The sequence below is a fragment of the Cryptosporidium bovis genome, assembly GCF_009768925.1.
Source record: "Cryptosporidium bovis isolate 45015 chromosome Unknown contig_20, whole genome shotgun sequence".
Taxonomy (NCBI): domain Eukaryota; phylum Apicomplexa; class Conoidasida; order Eucoccidiorida; family Cryptosporidiidae; genus Cryptosporidium; species Cryptosporidium bovis.
The window spans coordinates 1-22974 of NW_027125014.1; the positions used below are offsets into that span (position 1 = coordinate 1).

General features: G+C 29.3%; 7 protein-coding genes across 7 annotated transcripts; 4 read left to right on the top strand and 3 right to left on the bottom strand.

Moving 5' to 3' along the window:
* Positions 1 to 60: 60 nt before the first annotated feature.
* Positions 61 to 7086, bottom strand: FG379_001042 (uncharacterized protein; the record flags this gene model as incomplete). The annotated part of the gene is made up of 1 exon (XM_067326645.1): positions 61 to 7086. The coding sequence occupies one exon, from the start codon at positions 7084 to 7086 to the stop codon at positions 61 to 63; it is 7026 nt and encodes a 2341-aa protein (XP_067184294.1).
* A 350-nt stretch (positions 7087 to 7436) lies between these two features.
* Positions 7437 to 8027, top strand: FG379_001153 (uncharacterized protein; the record flags this gene model as incomplete). The annotated part of the gene is made up of 1 exon (XM_067326756.1): positions 7437 to 8027. The coding sequence occupies one exon, from the start codon at positions 7437 to 7439 to the stop codon at positions 8025 to 8027; it is 591 nt and encodes a 196-aa protein (XP_067184405.1).
* Positions 8028 to 8046: 19 nt separating this feature from the next.
* On the bottom strand, positions 8047 to 16320 carry FG379_001173 (uncharacterized protein; the record flags this gene model as incomplete). Its single annotated transcript, XM_067326776.1, has 2 exons — positions 8047 to 11032; positions 11246 to 16320. 2 exons carry the CDS (start codon positions 16318 to 16320, stop codon positions 8047 to 8049), a joined length of 8061 nt encoding a protein of 2686 aa, XP_067184425.1.
* A 316-nt stretch (positions 16321 to 16636) lies between these two features.
* Positions 16637 to 17674, top strand: FG379_001184 (uncharacterized protein; the record flags this gene model as incomplete). Its single annotated transcript, XM_067326787.1, has 1 exon — positions 16637 to 17674. One exon carries the CDS (start codon positions 16637 to 16639, stop codon positions 17672 to 17674), a length of 1038 nt encoding a protein of 345 aa, XP_067184436.1.
* A 220-nt stretch (positions 17675 to 17894) lies between these two features.
* Positions 17895 to 19430, top strand: FG379_001195 (BT1 family; the record flags this gene model as incomplete). The annotated part of the gene is made up of 4 exons (XM_067326798.1): positions 17895 to 18162; positions 18301 to 18374; positions 18420 to 18497; positions 18543 to 19430. 4 exons carry the CDS (start codon positions 17895 to 17897, stop codon positions 19428 to 19430), a joined length of 1308 nt encoding a protein of 435 aa, XP_067184447.1.
* Positions 19431 to 19595: 165 nt separating this feature from the next.
* FG379_001206 (oligosaccharyl transferase STT3) lies at positions 19596 to 21782 on the bottom strand (the record flags this gene model as incomplete). Its single annotated transcript, XM_067326809.1, has 1 exon — positions 19596 to 21782. The coding sequence occupies one exon, from the start codon at positions 21780 to 21782 to the stop codon at positions 19596 to 19598; it is 2187 nt and encodes a 728-aa protein (XP_067184458.1).
* A 175-nt stretch (positions 21783 to 21957) lies between these two features.
* Positions 21958 to 22815, top strand: FG379_001217 (gal83 protein; the record flags this gene model as incomplete). The annotated part of the gene is made up of 1 exon (XM_067326820.1): positions 21958 to 22815. One exon carries the CDS (start codon positions 21958 to 21960, stop codon positions 22813 to 22815), a length of 858 nt encoding a protein of 285 aa, XP_067184469.1.
* Between the last annotated feature and the right edge of the window lie 159 nt (positions 22816 to 22974).

The window sequence follows — 22974 nt, forward strand, 5'->3', positions numbered from 1 at the left end:
CTTTTTGATAATATTGAATTTATCATTGTCAACGCTGGTGTTTGATATAGAGTTTAGTTATTAAATATCATCTTCATTAAAAAGTGTATTTATACTTTCTGTTCTTCTTTTTTTATTGGAACTTAACTTTTCTGTGCTAGTTATATTATAGTAGCTTGACTTACTCCTTATATTTTGGTTTGAGCTAGTAGTATTAAATATCGGGTTCATACCAACGAACTCAAATATTAAGTTGATCAAGTCCATTATTTCTAGTCTTGTATATTTTTCGTGTAGATTAATTGTGATTAGAAAATTCCGATTAAATAGAGTCAGGAACGCCTCTTCTAAAAGTGGTTTAAAATGAAAGGTATCGTTTATTAGAGAGAATGGGATTGAATTGAGTACAATGCTTCCAAAATGCTTTTCAAGTTGCTTTAAAACTGTATGAGATATATTATGAACATTCTTAATTACATACTCTGACTTTGACTCATTTATACTCTGAATTAAACATATGTCATACTTATTGAATAGGAATACCAATCCAAAAGTATTGGAAAGAAATCTTCCATCAATTGGAAAGTTAAGTGAAATAACAAAATTTAACAATTCAAATACTTCAGAAAGACAATCTCTGATCACTTTTAGCGAAATATTAAATTGTCCATGCTGACAAACATCATTCCAATCGACAGATTTGAGAATACATATTTTTGATTCATTACCTTTCTTGTTTATTGACTTTATTCTATCTGAAATTTCATATTCAAATAAGTCAATAGTGGAGAGTTGTCTAACAGTTTTCATTTCATTAAAAATAATATCAATTAGTTGTTCGAATATTAAGTTGATACTTTCTAAGTAACAATAAGTAATTTCCATCAACTTTTTAGGAACATTAATATGAATATTTTTTAGCTGTGAAGAGTAAACGCACAAGTAAATTCCCATGTAACCTCTCTCTAAATGATTTGGTGACAAATATTTGTTATTTACATATAATAATACATCTGAATTTGTAAATTCAACTTTTACAGAACTAATATTTGAATATATTTCGCCTTTTGAAACCAGTAATATAGAATTCAATATCTTTATAAACCTTAACCTTGAATTGATATGTTTTCTATTTCTTCGAAGGTAAAGTCCATTATAATGATCATTCAATAATTTTGAATTATCAACTCCATAGAAAGGTAAGACTCTCTTGTTTGACATAAATATTCTTTGATAGTACGATATTAATTCCAGTGAATTCTTTTTAAGTATGATAAAATTAATTAATGAAAAAAAAGGTTGTAATTGAATGACGTATGGTGATAAAGAAGCTTGAACTAACTTATTTTTTTTAATTATACTCTGGTTTGTATCTATATCATCGAAAATTAATTCACTTATAAATATATCTTTTGAAGTTTCATCAATGCAAGTAGCATCAATTGAATTGAAGCAAAGTGTCTCAAGAAGAGTGCTAATTAAGTACTCACTTAGTTGAAATCGATTTTTATTAATAATAAGTAATAGCGCAAATTGCTTAATTGATTGAAGATTAGAAAATGACCTATAGAAGTAATGCAAGTGATTTATTATATTATTATTTGAATTAGAAATCGATGATTTTAGGAATGGAGTATTTTGACAAGAGTTGATTTTTCCAGAAAATGGATGATAAGATGGAAATTTGTTTAAGAAAATTTCATTAATAACCTTGTATATCAGAATTTCTCTTTTTTTATAAAAATTAATCAAGGGCATGTGCGAGTTTTCCGTCAAAAAAAGTTTAACACACGTAAGAAAGTCAGGAACTTCAGTAGAAATGCCATTTAATGACAAGTAACATAACAGTAGTGATTCAATAGAAAGACTGTATGCAATAATAATTTCCCTTACTGTTAAATCCAATCTACAGTTATCCATATTAGTACAGTGAAAGTATGAATATATCTGAATTTTTGCAAGCTTGAATCTACACTTTGATTCTAAATATGAGGGAATCCAAATAGCGTTGTTTATTTTTTCAAAGTATGCAAAGTTAATATTACACCATTCTACATTAATAGATGAAAGAAAAGGGAAAAAAATCATAAACATTTTCTTTCTAACTTTCAAGATACTTGCAATACAACTAAGCAAAAGTCGATCATTATAATACTTTACTTCCAGATTTTCTTTCATTTCAGTAGTTTCATACAATATGTAGTTTTTTAATAGTAAATATTTAACATTCATATTTGAGTACACCCCTTTAATGTTAACCATCCTAATGCATAAATTGTCAAAATTAATAGCAAGCAACAGATCAATTTCTTTAATTGAATATTTCGAATCATTAGCTTTTATGTTAAATAAATTAGAGTAGTATATGTCCTCAATCTCAAGCAATAATACTACTTGTGAGATTATCATTTTTAATATACTCGAATATTGAGTATTAAACATTAGTTCTAATGAATCACGATCATCATATTCCGAAACCAATAATTTTAAAATATTAATACAAGTCGTAATTAATTTTATTTCAAAATAATCGATAAAAAACAAATTCATATTGAGCCATTTTAAATAAACAAATAATGTCCTCAAATTCTTTATAGAACTAGACGAACTACTTCCGTGAAAAATTGAACAGTGGTATGAATTTCCAAATTTTCCTGGGTACCATGAATTTGAATCACGGCATACATACATAGCTGGAATACATGAAATAAAGCAATTAGTTAGAAAACTTAATGGGTTATACTTTTTTTTCTTATTGTTAAAGTCACAGGTAATAATACTGTATAAATAATCCTCATTGGTAATATAATTACTGACTTTACCATTTAGAGCATTTAAATACCCATCGTATTGTTTTTTACCCAACAGAAAATTGAAATCAAGATCATGTTGCATGAATTCATTTAAAAAGTATGCTAAGTAATACTTACAAAATAATATTGTTTCAAGTGATAATACAAATAATTTTTTTGAATGTGTCTCAAAAAAAATTAGTGGAATTACCATAGATTCATCTTCATAATTCGAATCGATTTTTAATGTTGAGTTATCTAATTTTTCTATCTCTGTATATTCAAAGTTGGTTGGCAATGCAAATATATTGTCGTAAAAGTTTAGAATAGTATCTGAGATACAGCTATTAAATAACAGGGAAGACAAATCATTTTGATTTGCCAAATTAAGTGCGTTAAAACTTCCAGTGTACTCATTTTTATTTTCTGTGTAAAGATGTTCCATAAATGCAGGAAATATTATAGGAGAACTAACAATATTCCAAAAGAAATTTGACTCAATTGGTGAATTATCAACACTGAATTTCGAATAAAAATAAAGTTCCTCAATTAGTTCAATAAATGAGGAGTAAAATGAGACCTTGCTATCGGAATATTGTTTCTCAGTTAACGAAGTACAACCAATCAAAAAGTCAAACACATTACAACATAGTGATAGAATCGGCGAGGTTGGGGTTAAAAATCCGAATATTTCATCATTTTCCTTTTCAATGTTAATTTCATTGGATATGGAAAAATCAATCAGAGAATAAATATTAATAGAAGAATTTTCATAAATTGGTTCGGCTTTTAAGTCCAAATACACTTTTTTAATATTCGAAAACACATGTGATTGATTGTAAATCACTAACTTGTTAAATGGTTCTATTGGCAATGGACAAACTGGTATTCCATATATTAGCTGAAGAAGTATGCCAAAAAGTTCCAAGTATTCAGTTTCATGCTCAGGTAATACAAAAGTATCTTCGAATTTCAAGTTATACTTGTTTTTATTACTAATTATGAACTTGGAATGATCGAAATATTTGCCAAATCTTTTTTTTAATTGATTGCATTCCCTGAGCAGATTATTTATATTGCTTTTACAAGTGGTTTTAGTATATTCGTTTATGAATGAGTTAATTTCAATGAACCAATCATTCATAGAACTTGAGAAGTGATAAATTAGTCCATATTTTATAAAAAAGAAAATCAGATGTTGTTTGACATTCGTCATTTTTAGAAGAAGACTAATTGTTTTGTTAACTGATTCGCCATAAATTAAATGTTCATGTATTTTTATAGTTTTGTTATCAATAAATTTATAAAATGAACAATAATTTGATAGGACATGTTTTAAAATAACAGTATGATCATTTATAGCTGAACATTTAATATCTTTGCCATCGTCTGTTTGCAACCCCAAAGCAAATTCTAAGTAGATCAAATACCTAAATAAATTAATTATAATACTTGGCTCAATAATAGATGTAGTAAGTTGGTAAAAGTCAAATATGGTCAGTAAAAATACCATTAAACAACGAATTAAAAGTATATTTGTTTTGTTATTTGTCAAGTGAAAAATGAAAAGACCATGTATTCTTGAAATAATTAAAATTATAATATTTAGAAGTTTTTCATTGATATTTATGGTAAGATTAGATGTAATGATTTCAGTCTTGTTTCTTGCAATGGTTGAGAAAAAGTATGAAAACTTGTTTATTATAGAGATTAGAATAGTTGAATTTGAGAGCATTTCATTTGATTCTTTCCCCAATACTTCAAATATTGCATCATTAATAATTTCAAACCTTTCAAAAAGATAAAAATTAGGTATTCTATCATTAGAAAACCTTAAATTTAAACCGAAATATGCTTCGAAGAAAGAATTCACATTATGCAAAAACAAATTGTAAGAAATTCCAAAGCCTATTTCATTAGATGAGTCCATTCTCAAACTCAATTGGTATTCTAAAGTAGATATTTCAAGGTATCTTAAACATTTGTCGGCTGAATCACTTAATTCTAGCTTAGAGTTATCTATATTTAGGATTAAATTCCAAGTGATCATTTTTTCAAAAATATGGACAAGATTCCTATTTGAAAATAGCAAATTAGAAATGGAAGAATTTTCATTCTTCTCATAACTATTTTGTTTATATGTATCTGAACAATTGATTGCAATGTTGATTATTCCTAGATATTCTTTTAAATTGAATATAACTCCCTCAAAAATAATATAAAAAAATTCTTTGTAATAAAATTTTATATGTCTTATTTTTGCCAAAATAAACAGGATATATAATATTTTTGTTGGAAAAAGATCTTCTGAGTATAAAAAATTAAAATTCTCTCTATAGATTGCGAACAAATCTAAAATCAACTCAAAGTCACGCTCAATAATTCGTGAAAGTAATTTAATATTGTTATCAAAAGAGTAATTTAGCATATTGGATAATACAATATGAAAAGAAACCAGAGCTTTCAGAAGGGAGTGGAAAAATGATAATATTCTCACATCACTTTTTACACAAAACCCTAAAATTTTATATGCAAAGTATCCCCATTGATTGTGATTATTTGTAGGTAATGCAAAAAATACATCAGGATTTCCATTACATTCAGAATTTTTTTTAGCAGTTGTACAATTGTCCATCTTATTAAAGACCAAATATCTTATTAAGCAAGTACAATATAAATGCAAATGTTTTATATGTGTAAAGAGTATATTAATCACTTTTTCTAACATTTCAGTATTATTGGTATTATAATCTTTAGTGAACCTATTTACTAATAAATTCAAATTCAACAAATAGTCACTAACTTTTAGCAGTACCTCACCAATGTTCACTATATTGATATTAATTTTAAAGTTTTTTGCAATTGAAGATAATTCTAAAACGAGCAATTTTGAATTCAGTGATAACTCACTTAAACTAGAGAAAAAATTTGGAAGTAAATCAATTAACTTTGAATTATTAGTTTTAGTTAGACTTAATTTAGAAACCTCTTTAGCTATCAACTCGTCAAATTGTTCAGTTGATGGCAAGTTGCTTATTAAATTTAGGCTGAAAAAATCATCGCATTTCATTTCATCCTTTCCCAAAATACTAAGTATTAAGTTGTAACAATAAAAAGGTATCATTTGTATCCATGTTCTATATTGTTTATCTTTAAAATTGGGTGTTCCAACGTGACTATCTACAACATTAATTATAATAAGTGATAGATCTAGTTCTAAATTTTCATGTCCATGTTTTTTACCATATGTTAATAAATTCATTGTTTCACCAACACTTTTATTTCTTTTCCTTTTGTCACTTGTCATCTTATTATCGCTATGTGTAGTACTCAACACTGAAGGAATTAATTCAAATATATTTTCAAATTGTTCCGAGTTTAAGCTTGTGTGTATTGACAAATTGTTACAAATAGTGTACATTACATCTAAAATATCGTATTTATCCTCATTTGTAGTAGTTTCATCTGATTCTTTGTGATTCAGAAGTTGCTTATGTGTCAAATCTGTGGGTTGAAACTGGATGTGGCAAATACATTTATCTTTCCTATGAAACAATCTGAAAATAGTTACCTTTTTGATAATATTGAATTTATCATTGTCAACGCTGGTGTTTGATATAGAGTTTAGTTGTAAGTTTGAAATGTAAAGCTCTTCAAAAATGGTAAACAAATTATCAATACGTTTGTCAAAAATATTTTCATCAAATAAAAATGAATTTAAGATTTTCAGTTTAACATCTTTCATAAAGTTTTCCCTCTTTAATTCGTTTATCCCATGACAAAATTTCATTGAAACATCATTATCTGTTCTATAAATTTCCCATTTCCTTAGAAATTCAAAAATATGTGAAAAAGATTTTCTTAGTTTACGGCGTTCATTTTCTGAATCACTATAGATTAATTTTTCAATATGTACACACAATTCCAAGAAATCACCTTGAAAAATAAGAATTTTACAGAGCAATCCAGTTAAGGCGTACCTATCTAAATCTGTATTTAACGAACACTCACCACTCTCTAAGATCCAAATAAGAGCCTCTAAACAGAACCTAGATGATTTCAGAATTTCGGAAAATTGCCATGAAACACTATACAAAAAATGTTTGTCAATACTCTCAAGACTCGATTGAGAAAAGGATTTAATTATGTTGTGAAATTTATTTATTATTTTAATTCCTGATCCAATTACATTTTTGCAGGTAGTTTCAATCTCACCTCCAAAACTAGTAGTTTCATTACACAAGCTCTTAAGCTTCCCAGTTTCTATATTATGAAATTTTAGAAGATCAAAATTGTTCAGTTTATTTAGATCCATGAATTAATATTGAAATAACTCAGAAATCTTAACAAATGAATTTTTTTTGTCCAACGATATATGTTTATATTTTTAAGGCAATGCTATCTTAGAAAGCACGTTTCATCTAAGTTGTCAATTTATTGAACTTCGTACTAAATCAATAAAGACTGATCTTCTTATTATATTTTTTATATTAACTTTGATTTCAGCTTCTCAAAGGAAGTAAAAGTTATTTTGAAAAAATTAATCGTTAATTTATTTCATAGAACTTTTTTTCATTTTTTTCTTTATTAACATATTAGTAACTATTTAGCGCAAAATACTTGACTAATAAGTAAATAACATTTCTGAAATTAGAAAACAATACAATGATTATTTTATTTTTTTTTTTTTTCCTCCTGAATGGTCATATTTGTTTACCGGAACAAGAAATTGAATCAACCGATGGTATTGACCCAGATTTGTTTGACAATTCCTTTTCAAAAAAAGAGCAAGAACTTAAAATGTCGGTTTGTCTCGGATTAACACAGAGTGATTTTGTGAAAGAGCGGATTGTTTACCAAAGAATGGCTGAATCGATTAAAAAAGATAATAAAATACACTTTAACGATGCACTAAAATCGTTATTTCATCAAAGATTGGTTACCTGCTACTTCAATTCTAAAATACAGGACGTCAATTCCTTTTTGAACGGGAGCATTACCGAAAATGATTTAACGCGAATCTTTAGTGTAAATAATGAAATTCCAAACAAATTTTCCAAAAAACAGTTGAGTATGCTCGAAAAAGTAATTGCGTCAAATTTTGATAGATTCAAGGAAGAACCAAACAAAACATCTTCATTAGTTAAACTATTTACTCTTATATTTATTGTTTCGACTATTGGAATTTCATTCTATTTTGCACTAAATAAATTAAAGTTAGAAACAACTAAAAGAAAGCATAGGAAAAAAAAATAGATATTTTCAATTTAATTTTTCAATGCCATTTTATCGACTCCGACTCGTTATATGTCTGGATATCTGTAAAAATCATCTTCCAATTATTGTTCTTTCTTATTTGTTCTCCTTTTTTAAGTAAAATATTTGAATTATATTCAATGTATTTATTCTCTACATTATTCCTTACTACAAATGCAATAGGATCTATTGATTCATACAACTCCTTATACTCTGAACTTGCATTTTTTATATAACTTTGTGTTATATTTAAAATAGGGATGAACCAAGGATAACTGTTTTCGATTACTATTGTGGACTCTCTTGTTTTAACTCCAAAAAACCTGTTAATGCAATCCATTTTTTCGCATATATATTCACAACTATGAATCCTAATATTCCCTGAATTTTCAGAAACAAACAATGGGTATTTCGAATCAACATTAAAATTTGTGTTAGTATCATTTATATAAATTATACTTAGAACCTGTACATTTATTCTTGATGAGTCTTGAGATACAAGTTTATACCCAGCGTTTAGCTTCACATTATTTCCGAATAATACTCCACCATCATCGACAAGAACATCACAAAACAATTCTGTATTTTCGGAAAAAAAAATTGAAAATTCATCTATCATTAAACCCTCTTTAATTTCAATCAAATATCCTTTTGAAATTAATAAATATGAATGCCCTTTTAAAATCAATGCACCATCTATTATTATCTTTGATTCTTTCTTAGGTAAAAATTCATTCACTGATGTTTTAACTTTCGAATTCGTTGTGACTATCATATTTTTAATGTAAATATCTCCTTTATCTACTAACAAATCTGAAAATGCTTCCAATGAAGCGTTCCCATTTATGTAAACACTATAGGAATCTGGTATTCCTTCACTGGTTGAAAAATTAAAGTCCATACTCCCGAAGGTTAAACCAACGACCCTAAATGCTGATTTAGTAAAAATTTTAACATTTCCGTCTTTTATAAATAATCTCTTTTGAATTTCTATGTAACTTTTATTCAATAAAGACAAACTTCCAGAACCAATTGTTGTGCCACCATTAATAAAAAAAATACTGTCTGAAAGAAAAAGGCTTTGTTTTTCCTTTGTAATTCCATCAAAATAATTTCCTGTATTAATTATGAAATCACCATTTCGAATGTATGCTTTTGACCTTGTACAAATTACACCCTTTTCAACGAACAGTCCTCCACTAAAAAAGACTTCTCCACCAATAATATCTAGAAACCCACTTATATTCATATCAAGGTTGAAATTAAATAAACTACTAGAATTTGAAACTAAGATGGAACCTAGTACGCAATTTGAGTTTTTATTACAGATTAGTTCTCTGTCTTCTTTATTATCAATAATATCATTTGATCCAGAGGAAATATACACAATTGAGCCATCATTCACAACTAAATTCCCCATTGAGAAAAAAAAACCTGACGTAAGTTCTGATCCCTGACTAACCTCAATACTACCATTTATAAATAGATAATCTCTCACGTATAATGTTGAAGATGATAGTACCTGAAAATATCCAAATAATTCGCCAAATATCTTATTTTCAAATTCACTATTAACCAATAAATCTGAATTACGAATTTTTTGTTCTTTTTCTAACAAAATTTGTGGATCTACGAATAAATTGTTAGTTACAAGTTTTCCCACATTTAATCTCGATGAATCCCTTATTAATCCAAAGAAAAATACTAGCCTGTCATTAATAAAGGCTGACGAGGCCGTGTGTAGTAGAAAAACAGTCATCACAGTTGCACTGCCTCTCTTGATATTTAATTTGGAAGATCTGATAATTGATAGTCGGCTAGTTATTAGAGATGAGTTAAACATATAGAGAAAACCTGAATCTCTTATGTGTACTCCTAGTCCAGCTGTTGTATTTGTCTTTATGTCCCCACATGTGCTATACAAAACTCCACCGTCGGCAACAGATATTTCCCCTGCAGAAACATCGCCTCTTACCCATAGTTTTGAATTATTTCCAATGTAAATTTTTTTTCCGGAGTACAAATAACCGAATTTATATTCGTTTGAGTCAAAGTTAAGGTTTTTTTCAAAATATTGATTCATTGTGCCATTTAAAATGTTGCATGTACTTGATTTGTTCATAAGTCTTAATCTGGTGATTGTAAATGGAGTCCACTTATTCGATTCGTTTGTACTCTGTTGTAACTCAAAAAACAAATGTAGAACTCCAATGAAGAAATTCGAGGAAAGATCAATCTGTAGGTCTGAAACATAAGCATTTTTTCCAACTGTTAATGTACCAACTATATACAAATTAGAAAATGGAACTATTAATGACCCCCCAACTATTAATCCATTTCTGATAATACACCTCTTCGTTGAGTGTTCGGACCGTTTCTTATCTGAAGTATTGAGTATTTCTGTTGCATCAAATGATGTTAACACATTTAGCTGTCCATTCAAAACTGTCAAGTCATCACAAATAGTGGTGTCACCATCGATTACTATCGAGATACAATTTGGATCATCAAAAATCAAGTCCTCGTTTTCATATCTCAATATTATATCTCCCGAATCATAGAAAGAGGTTTCATATTTTCGAATACTTTCAACTTTTGAGGGAAATTGATCCATATCGCAATAAATATTTTCGATTTCATTTATAAGTCCTCTATCTTTTTTCTTTTCGCAATGTTTTTTTTTAATTGAAGAAGTTGTTGGGCAAACAAATCCTATTTTTCTTATTTGTTGGCTTAGATTATCAAATAAATAGTCAATCCTACTTGTGTCCGTGTGATCGAAAAACTCATTTCTTTGTTTTAATTCATAAAAATTATTGATATACCTTGAATAATCGTTTTCAAGCTTGTTTTTTATTTTATTATCAGTTGAATCTTGTAAATGAGAATTAAACGATTTTTCAGATTCTTTCAAAATACTCCCTATATCACCATCAACCATCCATTGCACTGAATAAACCCCAATAAATAGATATTTACATGAGATAAAAAATATTGAAATTATTCTCAGTATTAAAACTACGTATGTTCGTAGCATAAATACATACAAATAAATATAACATAATAATAAAAGTAAAAAAACCACAGTTCTAATATTATTTTTTCTGCAATAAAGCAAGAAGATCAAATATTAATTTCTTACCGCAAGACCATGATATCATAAGATTTAAATGATTTGTTGAGGAGAAGATAAAAAAAAAAACTATTGTTATGTTAACATTCCAGATGGAGCACTACTAATAATAAGATTATCAATTCGGTTCAATATTTCTACTTTGTTTATAGAATTATATGAATTCAACGAATTCCTCAATTTAATTAAAATGTTAATTGGGATCTGAAATTTAATTTTACAGGAAACTAAGCCGTCAATTATATTTATTGCAGTTTCAAACCGACCGAAGTATGCATAGTTTTCAATTATTTCAATCAGCGAATTAAGTGAATGATTGTTGAATTTATTAAAATGATATTTTGTCTTTATGGCAATCTCTGGTTTAAAATGAAGATTCATCAAATCAAATGGCATGAAGAAATCTAGAGGAATTTTCATTTTGTCATTGTTTCTCCGGTTGTAGATTATATTTTCAAATATAAGTAATCCAAGGCAAACTCCTTCAAAATAAAAAGGCGATGAATATAAACGTTCTGTTACGACACTCCAAATATTAATGTTAATTCCAAAGGAGCAGTTTCTTATATTCGAGTTCTGTAAAAAAAACTGATCAATTAATGTGTTTAAGTTCAAAATTTCTGACTTTTCAAGTCTTCTCTTTTTGCTTGACATTTTGTCCTTCGCTTTAATAGTAGCAAACTTGGAAACCAGATCAAACTGCTTCTCATTCAAGGCCAAGGATGAGCAACACATAAAGGTCCAAAATGCTAAAGTTTTGCACAAATTAGGAAATAACGATGGAGGAATAGTGTTCTTTAAAGTAAGTCCATATTCTTTCTTATTTAGCATAGAATAACAAAAGTTAGTGTTTTCATATCTCGCTTGAAATCTCGAGAGGATCTCTGTAAGTCTAAATGCGGTGTTGCAATAACCACCAACCACCAAGTAGTAAATTAATTCTATTGTCGGGAAAAGTATAAAACATCTATTACCCCCCACACTTAACCCTGGTTCAAGTAATCCCTTTTCCAAAAAAATACCATTTTTAGATATAATCCCCTTGAAAAAACGAAGTTTTTCTTTTATCTCATAACTAAATTTCATTCTGGTAATAGGAAAGTCATGATCGTCACCTGAAGCCAACTGTGAAATACTCTCAATATACCATTTGAGATAAAAAATATACTGTATTGACGGCAAATAGGTAACTAGAGAATTGGCTTTAGTAGATTCCTCCATTAATGAAATTAACGGTAATTTAATGCAGTAATAATTTCTAGAAATGCAAAATGGTCTATCTTCTTGGGTGAAAGGATCCCCAGAATCAGTAGAAAATAATTTGTTGTAGTTCTTGATGTAGATTGTTAATGAAAAGGTAATATCACCGAGAATGTCCGTTAGAAGAACATCTCTATGTAATTTGCGAGTTCCGGGAGTTATTTGATACAAATACACCGATATTTCTTCCAATATTTTTCTCGTACTGATATAATTGATGTCACAGAAAAGCTCGTTACATCTAATACAGCCGTCGATCCACTCGCTGCTGAATAATTCACCTTTAATATTGTTCGTTGAAATAACTTCGCAGTATTTTTTTAGCAAATTTAAAAAAGATAAAATTATGATATCCTTTGGTTTATTTTCTCTGTGCCAAACTCTAATAAGAAATTTATAAACATTAATTTTCAATAATGATGATCTATTATAAAACAATTCTGAAAAAGTATTATCCTTTAAATTTATATTACTTAAATCGTAATCAGCCCAAAATAAACTTATTAATAAAGATGAAAAGTGAAAAGCATCTCTTTTTGAAAAGACAATGCTCATAATATCTTGGAAGCGTTGTTCTTTTTTCACACTGTTAAACTCTGATAGACAGTAGAAGGAAATCCACAATGCAATTATCAATAGTGACTTCTCAATCTCTGCAACAAACAGGTTCAAGCTATCTCTAATTATTTCTATCAATCCAGTAATTTCTTCGTTGTTTCTATACAAGTAAATCAATTGAACAATATATGTCTTAAAGTAGTTTATGAGAGTTGGCTTACTTTCTGGAATTAACCTCACTTCAGTTGAAATTGAAGCAACTATTTTCTCTAATAAATAGGTATAAAATTTATTTTTAGAAATTCCAACTACTGATGCTTCATTTAGTTTAATTAATGATAACTGAAGAATAAGTGTTTTTGATAAATTTTCCTGTGGAGACAAATGAATTATTGTCATGTAATCGTTTTCTGAAATTTCTAATTGAACTATATCGAGTATTTTCTCGATTAAATACATATTGCCGAATATTTTGTTTATTATTACCAATGAGTCATCATCTATTTTTTTCATAAAAAAAAGCAAGTTGGCATAGTAGAAATAGTAGTGACACTTCATTTTATCAAGCTCTTCACACTCATTAATCAATTGACTATGAAGGTATTTCATTAACATATTCAGTGTTTCTGTGCCCTCCCCTTCGCTATCTTGTATAGCAAATTTGTAAGCATTGAAAATAAAAGACTCCCATGTTAGGTTTAACAAATTTCCTGCGAAGAATATTGACGTAATACTTTGAAAAGAAATATTGGAAAGGAATTGATGTATTGATTTTATTTGTATGCTCTTTCGAAGAAGAGTTTCAATACAATTATGGAACTCATTTCCAACATTTTCATTTATTATACCTTGTGGGCCACCACCGAAAAGAATAGAACTTTTCTTCGTTGAAACATATTTACCAGTGTAAAAAATAGGAGATTCTTCAAAAACTGACGAAATAGAGATAACATCATCAACTTTGCTGTTACTTAACTTCATTTCAGTTCTGTTGTATGCAACCCAAATTAGGAAGTTACATGAATAAAAAAGAGAGATAGAATATAAACTTATAAACCTTCTTATTTTCTTAATTTCTAATATATCATCAAATTTAACAACCAGTTTGGTTTCTTTTGTTGACAAAGTTACGTTTCCGTGAAATAATCCATCCATAATTAATTGTTTTTCTCCAATTAAAGATTCAATATCCATAAAAGTGCGTTGAATAACACTATTACTAAAAAAATCACTTTTTGAAGATAATTCATTTATTAGTTCGGTCAATATATCATCTAAATATTTGAATTTATCTGTAGAAGAAAATATATTATCGAACATTTTTATAAAATATGCACCATTAACTCCTAAATTTGCGTTTTTTTCACTCAAAGATTCAAGAATACCGTATTTTTCTTCCTTCAGTTTTTTCAAAAAATCTTCTTTGATTTTATGATTTCTTTTAATAGTACTCAATATTCCAAATAATGTAGATATTATTTCCAAAGAATAACTGGAATTAATTCCATCTATTTGCAATTGAATAATTCGTTTAAGATTCTCTTTAAAAAAAGTGAAATTCTTATTAAAACTAATGAATTTAATTATTAAGTAATTGGCATTCAAAATTATTTCGAGAGGTCTTTTAGATATTCCCGAAAATTGAAAATTTTGCTGCCCATTTGACATAGCCTTATATCCAGTTATTTCACTGACGACCGAAAAGGAAATAGGTGAAAGTACAAATGTACTTTTATCATCAGAGAATATATGAATGCAGTATGTACTTACTCTCCTTAACCAATAAATATGTGATAATAATATTCTAAAAAGAGCGAATGTGAAGTAAAACTCAGAAGTTGAATTTTTTTTAATATCGTTCGCCTTTGTTGGATTAATAAAATTTGATACCAAAAAGATAAAATTCAATATATCATCTACACTATTTGCTGAACTTAATCTCGCGATTAATTCGTTTTCTAACTTGTCCCCAAAAGATTCAATTAAAAACGACTTGTATTTTTCTAAGGAAAGTTCAAAAATTAAGTTCGAGGGGCATACTTTATACAGCATAACCTTGAAATGATTTAATAATACATCTGCATTAGAGTTCAATATTCCTTCATTTATTTCTAGAGAAAAACAACTTTCAACAGTCTCCTCCCACAAACTGTGAAACCCATCACTCCAAATTTGAGTAGAATTGACACTAAATCCATCAAACTTATCTAAGAAATTGTCCACATTAAAATTAATTCTTAGCTTGTAAAGTTCATAAAGTGGAAATGAATTTGCATTAAAGTATCCCTTACTTTGATTGCACCAAATTACTCTTGAAAAGTATATTTCAGACCTTTTGCTGTGGATTTGATGATTGAGCAATATTGAATCATCACTTCCTCTATATTCTCTTGAAAAGTTGTATGTAAAAATATGCCTAAGTTTGACTTTCCCTGGAGTTTTAGAATCAAAATTTGTCACATGTATAAAATGTATAGTATCACTTAATAATAGTGCACATACATCAATTTCGTCTAAAAAACAAACCCTTGATGGTAAATCCAATTTGTTATCACCTAAATTACTTAAACAGTCTAATAGGTTGCAATTAGTTTCTATGTGTAAATTGTTATCCGGAATAAAAACTTCAAAAAGACACAATCGTTTACTTTTCTCACAAAAAACAATTAACAAAATACAATAGTTGTTTCTTGAGTCTACAATTTTCTTTATAATTGTAATACTTGAAACCATTAACTTTTCTCTGTACCCGACTTTATTTATTGAGAAAATAGGTGCTTCATTGTTTTCAATTCCCTGGCAAACTGTTAATCCTAAAATTCCATATTCAGCACATAATAAAAACAAGTTATCGGATACCTGATTAATACATAGAACATTTGATATACCTATTTCGAAGCAAAGAGTCGATACCAGGTTCATTACGTATCTTCCATGTGAATTAAATACCGCAATATCCATCTTGTAGAAAAGTCCATCTTGAGACAGCACAGAAATACTCAATAATGAATTCTCTTGTTGAAAGTACAAACTACAATTGCGGTTTGGATAAAATGGAAGTTTAATACTAAACAATGGTAATATTGTAGGTGACTCCCAAACGTTTTGAATACCAAAGTTAAACTTCTTATCAGCAGAAATATCATATATTCTTATTGAATTTCCTATTAATATAGATGAAATATTTAAGTCATGAAACAGAAATAAACTATTTCCAAATGCCGTTTCAGTATTAATATTCTGAGGTATTTTAATTTTTGAATCTTTTCCGTCAGAATAGTCAACATCGAAATTGTTAGGGGAATAAAAATATCCAATAACTTGTTCCGTATGAGAAATCATCTTTAACAACCACTTTGAAACAATATTTCTTCCACATCTACATTATCTTTAATCTTCTGTTTTAGCTTGCCTCATAATTTGGGGTACACCAGATTTGCGGGAATAATCATACTTGTTTTGCTTTTAACACAGAACATGGCCGATTATCTTCCACTTGGAAAGAATTATACAAACAGCCAAATAACATTTGTTATACAAAAGGTACTAAGTGATAATGTGTTTTTCTTATTTATATTTATTGTGATTTTCATTTCAACTTCTATTGTAGTAACGATTCTACTGAGATTGATAATTGTTTATCAATATTCTTGTAAGCATGAATTCTTTTCTTGGTAATAAGGTTAGGTACAATAAGGAATTCCATCATAGAAATATTCATGTACTTGATAACTTTTTACTTTTGGCATTTGGTTACCCAGAACTTAGTGACTGTATAAAGATAAATAATGGGAAGGTACATATTAATTATGACAACCCAAGGGCAATATATACAATTTCAAAGGTTCTGCTACACTATAGATATAACATCACCTGGAAGATTCCAAACAATTTTCTGGTCCCAACAATTCCTTCAAGAGTAAATTATGTACATTATATTGCCGATCTTCTAACCCCCGAACATATTTTTAATACTGAAACAACTAATGAATTATGGAGTGAAACTTGTTTACCTTCTCCCATTGGAATAAAGCATGAGGTTAAAAGTCATTCTGTGAATACTGAGCTTATTCCTACTGGTAAACAAATTATCGGGTTGGATATTGGAGTGGGTGCAAATTGCATTTTTCCGATCCTTTGCAATAGTATTTACTCATGGAGTATGGTTGGAACAGATATATCAGCTGAAAGTTTGTTTATTTCCAATTCAATAATTGAAATCAACAACCTTTCAGATAGCATAAAGTTTATTCACCAGAAAAACATTGAACAAATATTTGTTGGAATTCTCGATAATCCAGAATTATCTAATACAAACTTCACTTTCTCGATATGTAACCCACCATTTTACTCTTCAAATGAGGAATCAAGTAATAACACTCACCCTAATAGATTAAGGAGTTGTAAAGAATATGAAGTAATCACAGATGGAGGCGAATTCAATTTTATTCTCAAGTTGTACAATCAAAGCAAGAATTTTCCAAAAAGGGTGATTTGGTTCACCTCTCAAGTATCCAAACTTAAAAATCTGAAGAAGTTACGTGAAATTTGTAGGTGTGACATTCATTCTAAAAGACTAGAGGCAACGAGAATCATAACTTTAAAGCAAGGAAGGCACAAAAAATGGGTGCTAGCATGGAGTTTTTACAATAAACGTGAGAGAATTTCACTCCTTAAATTTCTTAGGTATAAGTAGTCTTTTTTTTATAAGTACTTTTTTTATTAGTTTTTTTTTATAAGTGGTTCATTAATTCATTTCCTCAATATATTTGATCCTCTATATCTAAATTAAAAAAATGCATGTAACCATTACTAATCAATATGCATGCACTAAAAAAAATCAAAATTTAACATTTGTATTTAATACATTTTCGAGGTTTTACATATGTTTTTTAATTCAATAAAATACAAAAGAAATGGAAACTACTACTCATCAAAATGAAATTATTTCACTTTTAGATGACAAAAGAGCTATTAGCCGTTCAATAAAATTCCCAACTCTTCTGGAATCCATAACAATAACTAAACTTGTCATTTTCTTGGTTGGATTTTCTGATGGCTTGACACATCTTGCTACACTAGCAATATATTATTTATTTAAAGATGATCTAAATCTTTCACCTCCTGAAATTTCTGCAATTTACGCAATCCCTGCAATCCCATGGTTTCTGAAACCATTGTTTGGTAAGTAAGAATTGCTAAATTTAAAGTTAAAGTTATTCTCCAAAAAAGCATTTTGCAGTGACTCGGTACCAATAATAGGTAAGTTAATGAATAATTTCAGACAAAATTTAAAACTCAGGAAAAACAACCAACTCATAGGAATGAGAAGAAAACCATATTTACTCATATTTTCACTTCTTCAAGTTATTGGGTTTACACTACTTGCTACAAACGTAAGTTTAATCTATTTTGAATAGATAGTTGATAATTCAAAATAGGCAAACACCGTTTTTAAAGCAGCAGCGTGTCTTTTGGTGATTTCAATAAGTGCTGCATTTTGTAGTAGTATTGCTGAGGTTAGTTAGTCAATTAAATTTCGAGTAATATTAAATTTAGAATAGGCACTGGTTGTCGAGACTTCAGGAACGAATGGTGGTGCAGAGACTGTATCAGATTACTTTGGATCCAAATCAATTGGTGCACTAACAACTGCATATTTTTCTGGTTCATTGCTCGATAAGTACAGTAAACAAAGTATATTCTTTACTACTTCTGTATTCCCTTTGATCGTGTTTATTGCGAGTTTGGTTATGAAAGAGGAAGAGAATAAAGAAACCTTATCCACAAGAAATCAACTAAATTCTTTAATTAAATTCCTTAAAAAGCCGGTGATTTGGGGTCCGGCACTCTATATTGTTATTTACACTGCAGGGCCTGATTATGATGACGCGATGTTTTTTTATTTCACAAATAACCTCGGATTTTCCCCGACATTCATGGGTAGTTTAAGATTAACTTATGGAGTTGCAGGAATAATTGGAGTAGTTTTATACAGAATAATATTGAAAAAAACCCCTTTCCGAAAAATATTACTTTGGACTACATTGCTCTCTGTACCTATATATATGTTACCTCTTATTTTAGTGACAGGAGCAAATTTGAATTTAGGCATATCAAACAGAGTATTTGCACTTTCGGGAGGGTTCCTGGTAGAAGCAATTTCAGAGATACAACTACTACCATTACTTGTCATGATGACTAAATTATGCCCTAAAGGTCTTGAGGGATCGATATATGCGGTCATGATGTCAATAAGAAGCTTTGGAATAGGAATATCAAAAATTCTATCTGCAGGACTTTCATTTTCACTTGGAATTACAGCTAATAACTTTTCAAATATTGGATTATTTATTTGGATTTCAACTGCATTTTTACTGCTTCCGCTATTTTTCCTCCATCTCGTAAGTTTAAATAATAGCACCAGTGGAAGAAAAAAGATATTCACTTAAAAAAACTAGGTTATAAATGAAGAGGAATTTGGCAATTCCGAGACAGAAGTGTAATGTTTTTATATAAAATTAAATCTGAGTAAATTAATTTAGTATTCTAAACTGATATTTACACGCCCTGTAAGGCCACTTCATTTAAATCAATTAACAATAGCAAAATAGGACTTAATTTTCAATCATTGTTGAGCGATTTGGCCGTTTCTTAACCTTGTAAATTCTGACAACCCAATTGTCAGTTGTATATGCTTCTTCAAAGTATTTTAGCGAAAACTGAGTTTTACCTATGTGATAATTTCTCACAAGGTCAAATCCATCTTTCTGAAGATCGGAGAATCTGTAGTATGACAACTTGTAAATAAGTGAATTTATCATCGCACTAGATGCATCTTTCCCAACCGTATATTGCCCGTTTTCAGATAAATAATCATTTTGTTGTATCTGTGGATAAATGCCAGATGCAATTCTGACCATCCAAAGGAATTTGTTTATGTCATCAGATGTATACTTCGCAAAACCCCCAAAAACAACGAAAACATAATCTACATCTAACTTTTCCATTATTTTGTACGCCTCTTCTTCTGGTGATGCCAATGCAAGACCAACTGTTGCAATATGAGTATTATTCCATGTATTATTGTCAACTATTACCGTTCTATCTCCCAATTCCGTACATTGGTATCCATAATCCCACCAAGACATTATTCTCGCGTTGTATGGTGTATTTTTCCTAAGCCAGTAATATGCCTCCCTGAAGTCATCTTGAATAAGCCTAGTACCATCCCTCAGCCTATTTGAAGTTATTACCGATGGATGGGAATATGCAACTGCAGAACTCCAAACGCTGTGCACTACATAATTTGTGCATAAAAAAAATAAAATTGTAGCGATAACACCTTTCAATAATGTCCTGAAAACCATCTTGTTTTCACGGGTCTCATTTTTGAGTTTATCAGAACTATAATCCCTACCAAGAATACTAGATAAAATGAATGAAAATCCAACTGCAGATAAACAGCAAGCAGCAGGCCCAAATACAAGCATAAGACGTATCATAACAGATGAGAAATAAACTGCAAGAATACCATAAATAACTAAAAAAATTGCAGTGTCTGGTATACAAGTAGTATGGATTGTTTCAAAAGGAAAGTTTTTTGGAGAATTTTTCTGTGCAATATAAATTGAATAACCTGAAACAAGTACCCCAAGTGGGAAAAAAATAGCTGTAATATGTAAATCAAATATGTATTGTGACCATGTAGTCGCTTGATGTTCAGAAACAGAAGCAATTATTGGGACGTGCTTCGACGCATATGTTGGATCCAATAATGTCATACTTCTTGCTGCCCATTGAGTCCTTCCAGTAGAAACTAGAAAAACAAATACAGAGCTCGATATGAGGAAACAGCATATCCCAATAATTCTAAGTAATATTCTACTTGAAGTTGTACTTAATATATTCCTGGAGGAATTAATTAGAATTATGCAAACTACGAGGAATGCCATACAATGTGAAGACAGATGCTCAGAAGATTTTACTGCACCAACGTTCACAAAAGGAATGTTTAGATTTAAAACTGTTCCAGTTACATAGAAAACAATATATACAACAAAGTGTTTATATGTAAATCTGTTCAGCAATACAAGCGCTAGGGTATAAATTGCAATTGTATTTAATACGAAAACATATCCACCCCAACTCATGGTCATGTAATTGTAAGCTATTGCTGCAAGTAGTGAACTCAATATCCTACCATCATTTATTGCTCTTAAATAAAGTGCAAAACTTAACACAAGAGCAAATATTGCAACTGCCTCATTATCATAACTTCCTGCTACACTCCTACTGAGATATGTGGGAGAGATTCCTGTAAATAATGCAGCCAACATTCCAGTTCCATTCTTTTTTGTCACTTGAAATGTCAACAAATAGGAGGCTATTGCAGTTAAACTCGACATAATAGGGCCAGTGTAAACGCATATATGTCTAATGCTTACAAGAATACCTAGTTTATGTGCTATATACCTCATTATAGCTGCAGTAAGCATCAGACCTGGAAATAGAGTCTGTCCAATAATTCTACCTAGTGGGTACCAACTTCTACTATCAAACCAGTTCCAAAATGCATAGAAACCATGTTTTGAAAGAAATTTTGATGTTCTGTAATTAAAATGGGGATCGAACTCATGTATTATTGCTTCGTACCTAACTACAGCAAAAAGTCTCACAAAAATACAAAATCCCATAACTAATATTACCGATAAAAAGACTAACACTGGTGAAATCCTACTCGCGGATTCAAGAAATCTCTTGTTGGCGTTTCGAAAACCATTCTCATTGCTTATTCCTTTCATTATGAATCAAAACTAAGAAAAGATGAACAAATAAATAACAAGTATCAAATATGAGTTTAGATACCTTTTATTTTAAACATATATTTCCTTTCCTAATTATATTTCGTCTCGAATTGCTCGTGCTTTTGTCAGGTAAGGAATTCTGGCGCAAAGACGTAATTAAATCAATATTAAAATGGGGTTAGTCAAGTCAACAACATCTAACGTCAAAAATTATGAAAGGGCAGATAAAGAGCAAAGCATAAGAAAGGTATCGAAAGATTCAAACAACTTTGAAAAATTTCACTGTGTAATAAGGTGGGCATACAGTGGTAAAGATATTTTCGTTCTAGGAGACTTTAATTCCTGGGAAAAGCTTGAGGAATACAAATTGTTTAAAAGTGGTCATGAACATATAACTATTGTTGAGTTATCTAAGGATATCCATTACTTTAAATTTATCGTCGATGGTGAATGGCGTTACTCCATAGACATTCCGCATATATCTAACGAAAAAGGTGAAATAAACAACTTTATTGATTTGAGAGATTATAAACCACCAATATACTCAATACAAACTGAATTAGAAGGAACAAAACTTCAAAACTTTCATCAAGAGTTTCCACTTGATTTTCCTGCGGATGCGCCTGCCCTACCAATTCTATTGGGAAAGACCAAGTGTCTAATGGAAACAGCAAACAAAGTCCATTTTCCATTTCATTGCATAAACAATCATATCTACTACGATTCATTCATACAGGAGATATTCGGTGACAACATAGTAACCTTCTTTGTTACAAAAAGATTTAATTCGTATGGAATCAAATCAAACAAATCAAGGCACTCACAAAAACACACATCAATAATGTACGCCACTATTAGAAAAACAAATAGAGACTTCTACCCAATATCAATTCAAAGAAAGAATAAATCTGGAAGAGATGGTTTGATTGATACTACGCACACCATAGGTGAAAAAAATATTGAAGATCCACACTTTAAAGTAAGAGTTAGAACAACAACAGAATTATTCGCCTTTATATTTAGACCCTAGCCCTCTTAGTCCCTCGTCTTATGTCTAAACAAGAAATATACGTTATACTTCATCTAAAAAATTTTCGAATTTAACTATAGAAATATTGTATAATAAACGTTAAACATGTGTATATACGTTATTTTGTTTTTCTTTTCCCGTGAAAAACTCCGATGAAGG